The sequence below is a fragment of the Oryx dammah genome, unplaced genomic scaffold (assembly GCF_014754425.2).
Source record: "Oryx dammah isolate SB20612 unplaced genomic scaffold, SCBI_Odam_1.1 HiC_scaffold_26, whole genome shotgun sequence".
Lineage (NCBI taxonomy): Eukaryota > Metazoa > Chordata > Mammalia > Artiodactyla > Bovidae > Oryx > Oryx dammah.
Genome location: NW_024070210.1, coordinates 49,277,665 through 49,290,838, shown reverse-complemented (window position 1 = coordinate 49,290,838; position 13,174 = coordinate 49,277,665). Strand labels below are relative to the sequence as shown.

Genomic DNA, 13,174 nt, shown 5'->3' with positions numbered 1-13,174 from the left:
TGAGAAATCTATATGCAGGTCAGGAAGCAACAGTCAGAACTGGACGTGGAACAATGACTGATTCCAAATCAGGAATGGAGTATGTCAAGGCTGCATATTGTCACCCTGCTTATTTAACTTATATGCAGAATACATCATGTGAAATGCCAGGCTGGATAAGCACAAACTGGAATCAAGATTGCTGGGAGAAATATCAATAATCTCAGAAATGCAGATGACACCACCCTTATGGCAGAAAGTGAAGAGGAACTCAAGAGCCTCTTGATGAAAGTGAAAAAGGAGAGTGAAAAAGCTGGCTTAAAATTCAACATTCAAAAAACTAAGATCACGGCATCCAGTCCCATCACTTCACGGCAAACAGATGGGGAAACAATGGAAACAGTGACAAGACTTTATTTTCTTGGGCTCCAAAATCACTGCAGCCATGAAATTAAAAAGACACTTGCTCCTTGGAAGAAAAGCTATGACCAACTTAGGCCGCATACTAAAACTCAGCACATTACTTTGACAACAAAGGTCCGTCTAGTCAAGGCTATGGTTTCTCCAGTAGTCATGTATGGATGGGAGAGTTGGACTATAAAGAAAGCCAAAGAATTAATGCTTTTGAACTGCGGTGTTGGAGAAGACTCTTGAGAGTCCCTTGGACTGCAAGGAGATCCAACCAGTCCATTCTGAAGGAAATCAGTCCCGAATATTCATTGGAAGGACTGATGCTGAAGCTGAAACTCCAATACCTTGGCCACCTGATGCGAAGAACTGACTCACTGGAAAAGATCCTGATGCTGGGAAAGACTGAAGGTGGGAGGAGTAGGGGATGACAGAGGATGAGATGGTTGGATGGCATCACCAACTCGATGGACATGAGTTTTAGCAAGTTGGTGATGGACAGGGAACCCTCGCATGTTACAGTCCATGCGGTCGCAATGAGTTGGACCCAACTGAACTGAAATGAATGACCTTTCAAAACTATTCTTCTGCCTGATATCTTCTTAGAATTTTAACATGTACAATTTTATGGCACTAAAAAGCAACTCTGACATGCTGTCCTTGATGGGCATTTCTTCACCCTATCTACCACCATAAATATTGCATTTTACTCAAAGCAAAATGAGATAATGCCTATAAACAGCTTAGCATAGTACCTACCATACGATAACAGCTCAATAAACACTGGCTATACAACTGGTTATAATTATTACTATTAATAATTAATATTATATTAGTATTACTTAAGAGGGTACCATAACAATGGCAGCTACCATTTTTGAAGCTGCATAGTGTAGTAAGCAATATACAGAGATCTTATTTGATCCTCATATGGATTCTGAAGGTAAGCATTATCATTCACTCTTCACAAAGGAAAAAAGTATGCTCAGATCATTTAAATGACTTTTTCCAGGGCCCAGCTAATAAGTTCCAATCTAGTCACCTGGCTCCTGAGACCAATTCTTCCCACTATACTCCACTGCCTCTTATAAAATGCCAAGAATTCAAGGGCTCTCTCACATTTTCTACATTAAATATAATCATGCCGACTCACTCCACTCCCTTCACCATCAGAGGAAAAAAGTGAAGAACTTTACACAACTTGAAAGATGGAATGCACAGAGTAACACTTGGATGCTTTTGTATCCAAAAGTAACAAAAAACAGAGAGAGAACAAACAGTAGACATATCAGAAATGTATACAATCCAACTAGATTCCACTCCATTTCAACAAGCATAGCTCAAAGAATGACAAGAATTCCCTCCAGTCACCACACAATCAAATTATATACAAATACAAATCTGCACCAAATGTCATCAAACACTCCATCTATAAAGTAAGAAATAATCAACCAAAGTAACTAATTTTATATATTTAACTCCACCATTACCATCAATCTTTGACCTTTCCCTAGGGTATACACTCACTTAGCTTTACTTGTAGGAACAAAACCCAAAATCTCCACCTCCTAGCCAAAGGAAACTGAAGTGCAGATAAAAATGTATGGATGTACAAAAAGGTATTCATTATCATATTTTTTATAATACCAAGAAGCAAATCAACAGACTCTCTAAGCATCAAGCAGTATGAGAAATGATTTGATAAGTTACACTGTATCCATCCCATGTAATAATACAACAGTTTTTAAGGGAGTTTATGAAGAATCTTTTTTGATGCTTTTGAACTGTGGTATTAGAGAAGACTCTTTTTTGATGCTTTTGAACTGTGGTATTGGAGAAGACTCTTGTGAGTCCCTTGGACTGCAAGGAGATCAAACCGGTCAACCCTAAAGGAGATCAGTCCTGAATATTCACTGGAAGGACTGATGCTGAAGCTGAAGCTCCAATACTTTGGCCACCTGATGTGAAGAACTGACTCACTGGATAAGACGCTGATGCTGAGAAAGACTGAGGGCAGGAGGAGAAGAGGACAACAGAGGATGAGATGGTTGGATGACATCACCGACTCAATGGATGTGAGTTTGAGCAAGCTCCAGGAGTTGGTGATATATGGGGAAGCCTGATGTGCTGCAGACCATGGGGTCACAAGAGTTGAACACAACTGAGTGACCGAACTAAATGAAGAATCTTTAAGAATATGAGATAATGTTCATAACATCATGTGAAATAAAAAAGGACAAGAAATGAAACTATCAGTAAGTTCACAATGTTGCAAACATACAACAGGGGGAAAAAAAGACTAGAAGGAAATAAATCAAATTGTAAAAACTACTCGATAGTAAAATAATGAATGTCTTTCCCCACCTATTGCTTTTTCTGTTCTAACTTTTTTTCAATGATGATTATGTATTAATTTTGTAGGCAGAAAATAGCTTTTTTAAAACCAAAATCTTCAACTCATCCTGCAGCACTCTATTCTTATAAATCCCTAAATTAGCAAGAGTCCCAGGCCATGTGAAATTTAAAATGCTCAAAACATATCGTCTTCTTTTTTTTCTTCCAGCACAACAATCTTTCAGTTTTACCAGAACTGCAAAAGTCATTTCTCTTACCTACAGAAATCCAATCCTTCAAATTCTGTCAATCCTTTCTTTTCTTTTGGTATTTTTCCTTTCTACTTCCTATACTAATACCAGGTCCAAATTTATACCAGAGATTAGCACAATAGCCTCCTGAGTAAGTAAATGCTTTCCTTATTTTATTGCCTCACCACTAACAATTCACTTCACCACAGTTCACTATGTGCCAGATACTGTTCCTAGAGCTTTACTTCTATCAACTCAGTTAACACTCATGAGGCTTTTACAGGTTAAGAAACAGAAGCATAAAAAGGGTAAGAAACGTAACCAAGATCACCAGCTCATAAACAGCAATGGTTAGATTTGAACCCATGCAGTATATAAACATGAGCTCCTCTAGGAGTACAGGAGCTGTTATCAATAAAAATCAGTTTCTGTTTCCCTGAATTGTACATACACAGGCCCTTGAAGCAAGCCTCCCATTTCCAGGTCTCTGTTATTGAGAAGGAGGACATTTGGGAGGACAGGTCTTCTCTTCTCTTCTCCAACGCATTTTCTGTGTCTCCTTTAAAGTCAACTCTAAAGGCAACCCTTTTGATTCATCTTCAAGCCAGTCCCCTCACTCCTCAGCACATCCTTATTCTTATGGACTCAATACAACCTACACTGATGTGCGACTGTTGACATTTTTTGTTACAGGTATTTATCTGCCTCATATTTTTATCTTATCTATTTAATGAAATGCCTCCCCCTTTTCTCTATATCCTTCTCCATTTGCCCCCTTCCCAAAAGCTAGGAGAATACCAAGATGTGCAAATACTAAATAAATATGGGTTTAATAGATAAATCTAAGATAAATATGGCTCAACTATTTAACAAAGCAGAAAGTCTTTCTGATATATTTAAATGTCCATCTTCTTTTCATTTTATTCTATAAGCACAAAAGCATTAGATTCAAATTTCAACATTCCTTTCCAAAAAACCATATTCAAGCAATACCCAAAAGCAGTCCTATGAATTTTTTTTTTTTTAATTATCCCACACCCTGGCCAGAAACTACTTTTTTTTCAGGAGAGTTTTTCTAATAGTGTTATTTTACTCTTTTGTGGAAAGTTATTCCAGTCTTTGGCAACACTAGGCAGACAATGACACACATGATTATCAATTGTTCAAGAACAAAAAAGACTATTTGGCTTTAATAAGAAATTACTGGGATTTCTCTGATGGTCCAGTGGTTAAGAATCTGCCTTCCAATGCAGAGGACCCAGGTTCAATCCCTTGTCTGGGAACTAGCTAAGAGAGCAGCTAAGCCTATGAGCCACAACTACTGAGCCAGAGTGCTCTGAAGCCCATGTACCACAACTAGAGTCCACGCATCACAGCAAAGGAAGATCCTACTTGCTGCAACTAAGACCCAATGCCCAAATAAATAAATACTTTAAAAATGATTTTAAAAAATAAAAAGAATATACATATAAAAAAAGAAATTACTGTATATAGCCCCATTAAATATAAAATGTGAAAATGAAAACAATTGTGTTTAAAGTTGAGTATCTTCATCTTTGGGCTTCCCTGGTGACTCAGTGCTAAAGAATCCGCCTGCTAATGCAGAAGACACAGATTTGCTCCCCGGGTTGGCTCCCTGGGTTGGGAAGATTCCCTGGAGAAGGAAATGGCAACCCACTCCAGTATTCTTGCCTGGGAAATCACATGGATAAAGAAGCCTGGTAGGCTACAGTCCATGGGGTTGCAAAAGAGTCAGACACGACTTAATGACTAAATAACAGCAATCTTCATCTTTTTTACAATAGCAATAGTAATAACAATAAATAACAATAGCAACCTTCCTATCCAAGAGAATGATTTTAAAACTCAAATAAAAACACAGACCAAAAGATAGCATAAAAGACAGAAAGTTGAATCTGTAAACTGTTAATGAAAACAGAAATAATAATTAATCAAAGGTATGGCTCACTGTAAAACCAAGCCTCTAAAATACTGTGACCTAATCAAACTGCTTTCCAAATCCATTATAAGCCATGACTACTTAAAATAACTCTATAGGAACTACTCCTAAAAACACACAATACTCATGGTTATAATCTTGTATCTAATTTTTGTTTTCATATACAGATTCTCTAAAAAAACTCCTTTACTACTTAACTTTTAAATAAGCCGCTTAACAATAGACTATATTTATCCTAAAATATTGTGTTTTTCTTCATATGCCTGTTGACTCTGCAGTTACTTTAGCTGATCATTACAGCATGCCAGAAGCAAATGTCTAACATGGCTCAGTTATCCAAATAGCAGTATTAAATTTGAGTAAGTCTGTAAGACTTACATACCCTAGTAAGTCTGTAAGACTACACACCGTAGTCAACAAATTTCAATACTGATAGGTACATAATATGAAACATATCCTACTCATAAGTTTATAATACCTTAAGTGAAAAACCCAAACCTAGTTTCGCCTTTATTTAAAATTACCATTCCTACTTACATTTACAATTCAGTTAAAAAAATACATTGGTAAAACTTCGGTGTTCTTTTTTTTGATATTTTGAATAATGCTGTGGCAATCTGTGAGTAAGTATTGACTAATTTTTCCTTTTTTTCTTTTCAAATTACTTTAAAAATAGATAAAGCTACATTAGGGAAACATCAGGACATCAGGAATCTTTGTGATGATGAAACTGCTCTTGTATCTTGACTTTATCACTGTCAGAAACCTAGCTGTGATATTGTACTACAGTTTTACAAGATGTTACCATTGTGAGAAGCATGGTAAAGTGCAAGTGGGATCTCTGAATTGTTTCTTACAACTGCGTATGAATCTACAATTATCTCAAAACAAAAAGTTTAATTTAAAAAACTGAGGAGAAATTTAATGAGAATTCATTTTTCTGCCCCATATCGGTATTTTCAAAAAATCTGTAGGTACATATGAAAACACCCCCCCCCAAAAAAATGAAATCCTGCATCCCTTTTAAAAATTAAGAGCTATAAAAATAGTTCTTATAATTCTTTCCAAAAATCTTCAGCAAGAAAAAATTTATAGTGTTACAAAAGTCTGATTTGAACAAAGAAAAGTGAAAGGTTTACTTGCTAGCTGAAATAACTTTCTAGATGGAAATATAAGACACTGACTCAATATGTATAGGTTGCTTACAAAACAAATGTATCCCACTTCCTTTGGACACCTCTTATGACTTGGATTCAAAAACTAACAAAGGAAAACTTTCAGCTATCATGTAAATATTTAAACCACTAAAATCTAAGCCCAATATCACAATTTAGTTCTACACACTCAAGACCTAAAGTTGGAGGGGAGAGCGGATTTAAACACCGAACTATTTCCACTTTGTCAATCCTTTCAACAAGCTTTCCTCTAATATGACAGTGTTGTCCTATAAAGTGCCTCACCTTTGACTCTTACAGAAAGAAGCCCCTCTCTCAAGGTCACAATAAGAATACCTCAGAGATTCTATACTATCAAGTGGACAAGTTTGGTCTTATTATAATGCAAAGAAAATTAACACCCTTGCTGAAAAAATAAAAATTATGACTAATTTTTATTGCCATATTTTTTGACATATTACTTACTGTCAAGACAAATAAGTAAGAGAAAATATACATTAACCTTTTCCACGGTGACTTTTGATAAAGTGTCCGCTATCATAGAAGTTATATTTTCCATTCAGAATAAGATTTTAAAACAACATCACATACTATAGCATTTATAGTGAAATTAAGTCAGCATCAAAAAGGACAATCAAGAAGGGAAATTATAACACACACTTACAGTTTTCATGAGGCAAAGCCTTGGGATTTTACAAATGTTATTTCAAAAACAAGGTAATTAATCTTTAAGTCATGTCTTCAGAAGGAAAGTCAGATCTTTAGCTCCTTATATATTGCAAATAATCAGTCACTAGGATGTATTACATATTCTTTGACATCAGGACAAAAGATTATTAAAGTGTCAATAAAATACATAAATAAAACAATACTATCATACCAATTTCTTTTAAACATTTCCTTTAAGATAAGAAATGGCTATAAGGCCATATCTACCAGTATACTTTCACATAAAATAATTGCTTTGCAATTTCCCCTTCCCCCAAAGCTAAATCCATTCAAAATTACTAAAGGTCACAGCTTTTTTTAATTATAATTTTTTCCTGAAATTAAAAAAAACACACACAGAAAAATACTTAAGTTCATTTTCAATGGATATAAAACCTAACAGTTTTAAAACTTAAAATTTCCTGCTCCAAAGAAACAAATACTATGAACACATCTACAATGTAGAAAAATAATTTTTTCTTTGTATAACGCATGCTACAAAAAGGACCCACAACTGCTCCAGTGCCATGCTAGTAATACACAAGTCATCGTACTTTTTAATTTTATAAAGTAAAAAAAATACATAGTCGACATTATTCCAAAAACAGAAAAGTATTTCTAATAGCAAATTTCTGAAGTTCATGTCCCTGATATCAATGTCTGTTACATATATTTTCTACAATTCAAGCCAATCTGAAACAGCAATATCATTACTCATTTAACGAAATATACTAAGCATCTACTACATAGTCAACAAAGTAAGTTTCAAAGTTCTTGAGTATATCAACTGCAAAAATTGACAGGTACTCAAAACAGTAATAAAGAAAGACAGCTTTCTTCTATATTAACAAATAATTTTCTCTCCCCAACTCAAAAAAACAATGACTTTCCAAGCAATTACCAATAAACAGACAAGAGGTGGGAGAAGAGCTGAGGTCTGGCTGACATTTTATGATATTCTTTTGATTAAGAATAGTATTAGTCTTTAGAATATTTAAAACCTAAAACATTTTTATTTTACTTATTTGAGATATAAAATATGCTATATGTTCCCTTTAAGTTGTAATTTCATAATTAAAAATGAATTTTAGTAAATTCAAGTAGTATATGATTTTTAAATAGAAACTTTTTTAATGTAAAGTGGTATAAAGAGTTAAACTGGTTATGAAATTAACTATTTCTGATGTTTTGCTTTCACATTTATGAAATCAACTATCATTTTATTAGGGGAAAGAAAAAACCAACAGTCAAAAAGAAATATATTGAGTTTCAGCCTACAGATTTGACAGCTGGTTTTCTTAGGATGATGCTATCTTGGCTTTCATTATTTTTTTCTCATCTCTGAGCACTAAGGAATAATCTAAGTTAAACAGAAAATTAGAGCTTTTCTACACTAGAATGAACCTTGCTTCTGAAACATTTATTTTTTTAAATCATGAGTATAAAGGGAAAAATGCATTCTTAAGAAATACGGGATAAATGTTAATAATGGTGCAGAGTAGTTATAAATATACAGGAGGTAAATTTAAAGAGCAAAGCACTACCGTAGGAGTAGGAATTTAACTTATTCTAAATGTTATCCTACTGTAATGTGAATGTAGGACAGAATTCAATCATCTGTGTTATTTGAAAGTACATCTAACTTTCTATTCATTTATTTGCAACATTTTAAATAACTGTCTACAAAATTGCTAATTTCCTGCAGACTTCCAAAGGAATAGCCATCTTTTAAAATAAGTCTTACTAATTATTGCTTGACTCAATTTCAGTTTTCATACGCCTATTTTAAGTAATATTATTTTACCAAGTCTTTATTTCCAAAGGTTTAATAATGCTAATGGGCTAAAATTTAGGAAAATTTTAAAATGCACACATATATATATAAACAAAACAACACATAGACCAAAGAGTATTTTCTTCTTGTACTTTTCTAAACACAGAAGCATGACACAATCCCCTGTACTCAAACAAGATGATTTTCAACTTAAAAATTCAGAGAAAAGAAAATATTTTAAATTCACATTGAAATTCTCAAAGAAATGTCAATGGAGCCTTAGAGCTACAGCCCACATTTGGGGTTTGTTGTTTTTGTTGATAGTTTTAACTAGACGCTAGAGAATGGCATAAAGAGAAATACTAAAATACTTCATATTGTTCTACATAAACGTATCATAACACCAACATATGAGTTTCTGATTTTAGACATGATCTTACCTGATCCGCTGAACTGACTACTGCCCAGTGTCGTTGGTCTGGTTTTCCCACTATTAACAGGTGGGGAAAACATCTGCAAAATAACCCAAACGTTTCTATTAGTCCTGAAATTCTGCTAGACTCCTTGCAAACAGAAGTTCATCAAGCGTTATCAATTAGTTACTGTATTTCAGAGAGAAGTTAAAAATGGAGATATACATTCAGATCCAGAGAGGCAAACACACTTGGTGATACTATTTGCTCACACTATTTGGAAATACTGGCTATTTTCTGTTCTGAAAATCCAGTCACTTGTATGAGAGATTCTAAGATTAAGTTTAAATGGTAAAGCTTTGGTCATAAAAGCAGTTAATAAACGAATTCAACCCATTAGAAATAAGGGCAATAGGCTCTTTGATTTCAGGTGATATTTTTCCCTATGTTAAAAAAATTTCAAACATATATACACACATATCTTATAATATGTATACATTTTTACACACATACACGTGTAAAGTCCATATACATTTATCTTAAGAGGGTTCAATCCAAAAGTCTGGAAATTTTAGTCCTTGACTAGCTTCTTGTTACTGACATCGTTCAGGTACCATAAATTATACCACATCTTGGGAGAGGAAATGGTTAGGAGTGTTGAAGAAAAAAACAATTTTCTTTTTTCATATGAAGTTCAAAATCCCTAATAACCATCAGGGTCAGAGGGTGACTCAACCAAAGCTCAAGATTAAGTTGTTCTCCTTTTCACTGGTTAAATCAAATGACCCCTCTGGCATTAAAGTTTTAAATCTGCAAGTCTAGACATTACATCAAAGTTCAGGTGTCCAACTTGGGGGAGCTGGACTCTAGCCCTGAAAACTACTGCTCAAAGCAGATGGAGTTCACGCTGCTTAGTCTCCACGTCGCTCTCCCCCTTTTCTTTTTCTGTAAACCTCAGCAGAACCCCAAGATGCCGCGGAAAGCTCTCATACCGCACTGAAGTCCAGCAGGTCGCTCAGCTCCTTGTCGGTCCCTATAGCGGCCATGCGCTGCTGCTGGGGATTCATCTTCGGCCACTTTTAACAGGTCCTAAGGCAGAGAAAAGAGGCTCTGCTAAGAGAGAAGCCAGAGACCGCCGAGGCCCAAAGTGTGTTCGGGGATGGAGAGGAGAGTAGAGGAAGAGGAAAAGCGCCAGGCTGACTTCCAATACCCTCCTCGTTCCCCGCCGCCGCGCGGTCAGAGGGCAGGAGAGCCTGACTCCCGCACGGGTCCGTGAATCCACGCGTTTCCCGGCCCGGCCCGGGAGCGAGGCGGGGGCTCCCGCAACTCGCCACCTCTCCCGCAAGTTTCCGAGCCCGTCCTGCCCCCTCCCCGGCGCCCCCTACCCCGCGCCGCCGCCGCCGGGTGCCCGACGCGCGGGGCCAGGCCGGGGCGGGGGTCTCGAGGGGCGGGGTGAGGGACGATTGGGCATTCAGCGAGCGGAACGGCGGCGAGGGGAGTAGCGAAGTGACTCACTGGCTCTGCAACAATAGAACTGACAAGTTGCAGGGAACGCGCCGCTCGCAGGCCCGCGTCTGTTGCCGCCGCCGCCCGGACGTCCCCCGCGGGCCCCGGGGGTCGGAAAGCATCCCCCGCGCGTCCCAGAGGCGTTTTAAAAAAGAAAACAGAAACACCGACAACTAGTCCCGCTCTCGCCCGGCGTCCTCCTCCCCCGGTTCGGCCTCCTCCCACTTTTGCTGCCCTGCCTGCGGACGGCCGACCCCGGAGCTGCTTAACAATGAGCCTGGCTCGATAGCCGAAGAGCCCGCACTCCCGCGCGCCCAGGAGCCCCTGCCGAGCGCTGAGCCGGGCGCGCAGGCCGAGCGCGCCGCCCGCGGGCCTGGCCGTCCGCGACTCTCCCCTCCACCCCCACTCCGCTCCCCAACTTGGAGAGGACCCCGGGTTCGCTTCTGTACAAAGGGGTGCGGAGTTGGGGCGCGGGCCGGGGGCGCCTCTTATCCGGCCGGGACACGGCGTCGCCCCGCAGCCCCCAGCCCCGCCACAGCGTCCCCCTCCCGCTCGCCGGCCCGCAATTACCTGCCGCCCCGTCTCCGCATCCAACCACCTCGATTAAAGTTCACTTTGGCCGGGAGAGCGGGCTCGGGCTTCCCCTTGCACCTCCCGGTGGTTCGGCTCACTTTGCCCCGCGCGAGCTCTCGGATCCGGGCCGGGGAGGCGGCTTTCGGGCCTGGCCGCCCCTTCCTCCCGGGGCGGGCTGGCGGTCCCCCCGAATAGAACTTGTGGGTCTCCTCAGGCGGACATTTTTTTCGCTGAGGCAGCCTCAGCACCGCGCTCGGCTCGGCTCCGGATCCCTCCGCGCCGGGAAGAACCCCGGGTTAACCCCTTCGTCCCCGTCCCGCTCCCGCCGCCTGCGCCGAGGAAGTGGGGCCAGCGGAGGGGGCGGGGAGGAGCCGACGGGAACGGGGAGGGGCCGCCGCGCGGCTGGCGGACAAAGCCGGCGGTGGGGTGAGGCGGACCGGAGCTGGTGGGGAGGGGCGGGAGGCACGCGCAGGCACCCCGTGAGGCAGGGCCGGGCCGCCTGCGAGGAAGCCTGGTCGGGCCCTCGGGAGATGGGCGGCAGCCGCCGTGGCGCCTCCCCCAGCCCGTTCTGCGCTGGCCTCTCTTCCCGAAGCGGAGCGGCGGAGACGCAACAGCGGGCGCATCTGGATCCGCTGCCGAGGCCACCTAGCCCGAGGCCGCAAGAATCCTGAAAGGCTTTCCGGAGCAAGCCGCGCTGGACGCCGGACGCCAGACTTGGCTTGGCCCGGAGGCTTCGGCCCCAGTAGGCTGCGCAGGACTCGCCGCCGAAGATGAGTGCGTGGGGAAGAGAGACGGGCCACCTTGGCGGGCTCTTGGAGTAGGTACGGGTGGTCAAATTCGTTGGTGGGCGGAATGCAGAAGAGGCAAGACCTCCCTCAAACCACACAAAGCAACGTGGGGTTCAGGTTCCCAAACACTCCACTCACTCAAGTTTCTACGTCTGCAGTCCTCTCTTCTTACTGATTTCCAATCAAGACTACCGGGTCGCACCGCAAGAAGAGTTTTTGTAATGGATCAAGCCAGTCCCTTCGTTTTAGAGACGGCCCAGATAGGTTCTGTCGCACAGCCGCAGTCTTGGCGCAAGTACTGAACTTGGCCTGAAGAACCCCAAACGGAGTAGAAAGACTACAAAATAATTAAACCTCAATTTCTTTCCGGATATCAAAGTAAAGTTTTCTCCAATATCAGACAGGGTTTGACTCTTCAGAGTCAGTGAATGCAGTAAAGACCAGTAAGGCCCCGGCAGAAGAAACGTGAGGAAAGAAGACATAGCCAGAGTAACACTGAAAAATGCAGCCTACACCATGAAGGCAAGAAGGAGCCTTTGGAGGCCAGATTTGCATGGAAACAAGAAGATGGACTCAGTTGCAGATATGCGATTACTATACATTATTACAAATAGAGCTGTCCCGCGGAAGAAGGCAGTTGTAGCTTGAGGGTAAGGGTTTCCATGACTTTTTCATCTGCCACACTCTGTATTTGTGCCAGATTCTGTGCCCTCCCCTGTATCTACTCCCCCTTATCTGGGTAAACAACCACCCTGCTGCTTAGCGTCACATCCCTGGCCTAGCTGTCTACTATAGAATGTGGTTCCAGTGTAAGCAAATTAGCAAAATTCCAACCTAAATAACTTAGCATAGTTCCATTCCCTGCTGCAGTTAGTGGTTGGCAATGTGCATGACACAATTTGGGCCAACGTTGGGGGCTTTGGGGAGAGTTTTTGTTTGTTTCATATTCCAAGAGAGCTTCAAAGGCAACCTCCTGTTTCTGCGAGTGCTCACGAAATCCAGGAGCATTTAAAAGCAACCAAAAAATGTGAAGGAATATCACCAGCATATTTTATGGGGGAAAAAAAAAAAAAAAACAAGGAACTCTTGGACTTTGGACCTCCATCTTCCAACCAGCAGGTCCTGCCAGGTGAAAATAAAGTAGACGGTGATGTTTTCAAGTCTCTGCTCACAGCTTGTGAACCCAGGTCTACCGTCATTGACGGAACCGACAGAGTTAGAGTACTCTGCTGTTTGTAATCTAATGTGTTCTAAGCAATATAAGGCCCAGGGGCCATTTTTTGTAGCAAAGGCCCAAACATCAAC

General features: G+C 40.8%; 1 protein-coding gene across 5 annotated transcripts in view; it reads right to left on the bottom strand.

Moving 5' to 3' along the window:
- TCF12 (transcription factor 12) overlaps positions 1-11,341 on the bottom strand; it is a 394,295-nt gene extending 382,954 nt beyond the window's left edge. For 2 of the 5 annotated variants that reach the window (XM_040226606.1, XM_040226602.1), the window contains exons 1-3: positions 11,079-11,310; positions 9,995-10,091; positions 9,030-9,102 (exon numbers count right to left, since the gene is read on the bottom strand). Coding sequence is in view for 3 of the 5 variants with exons in the window: in XM_040226602.1 (XP_040082536.1) it covers positions 9,030-9,102; positions 9,995-10,069 (148 nt within the window). In the remaining 2 variants the exon portion in view is untranslated. Of the gene's footprint in view, positions 1-9,029; positions 9,103-9,994; positions 10,092-10,517; positions 10,539-11,078 lie in introns of those variants that run through there. The other 3 variants (XM_040226604.1, XM_040226605.1, XM_040226603.1) reach the window with 3 other exon arrangements.
- Between the last annotated feature and the right edge of the window lie 1,833 nt (positions 11,342-13,174).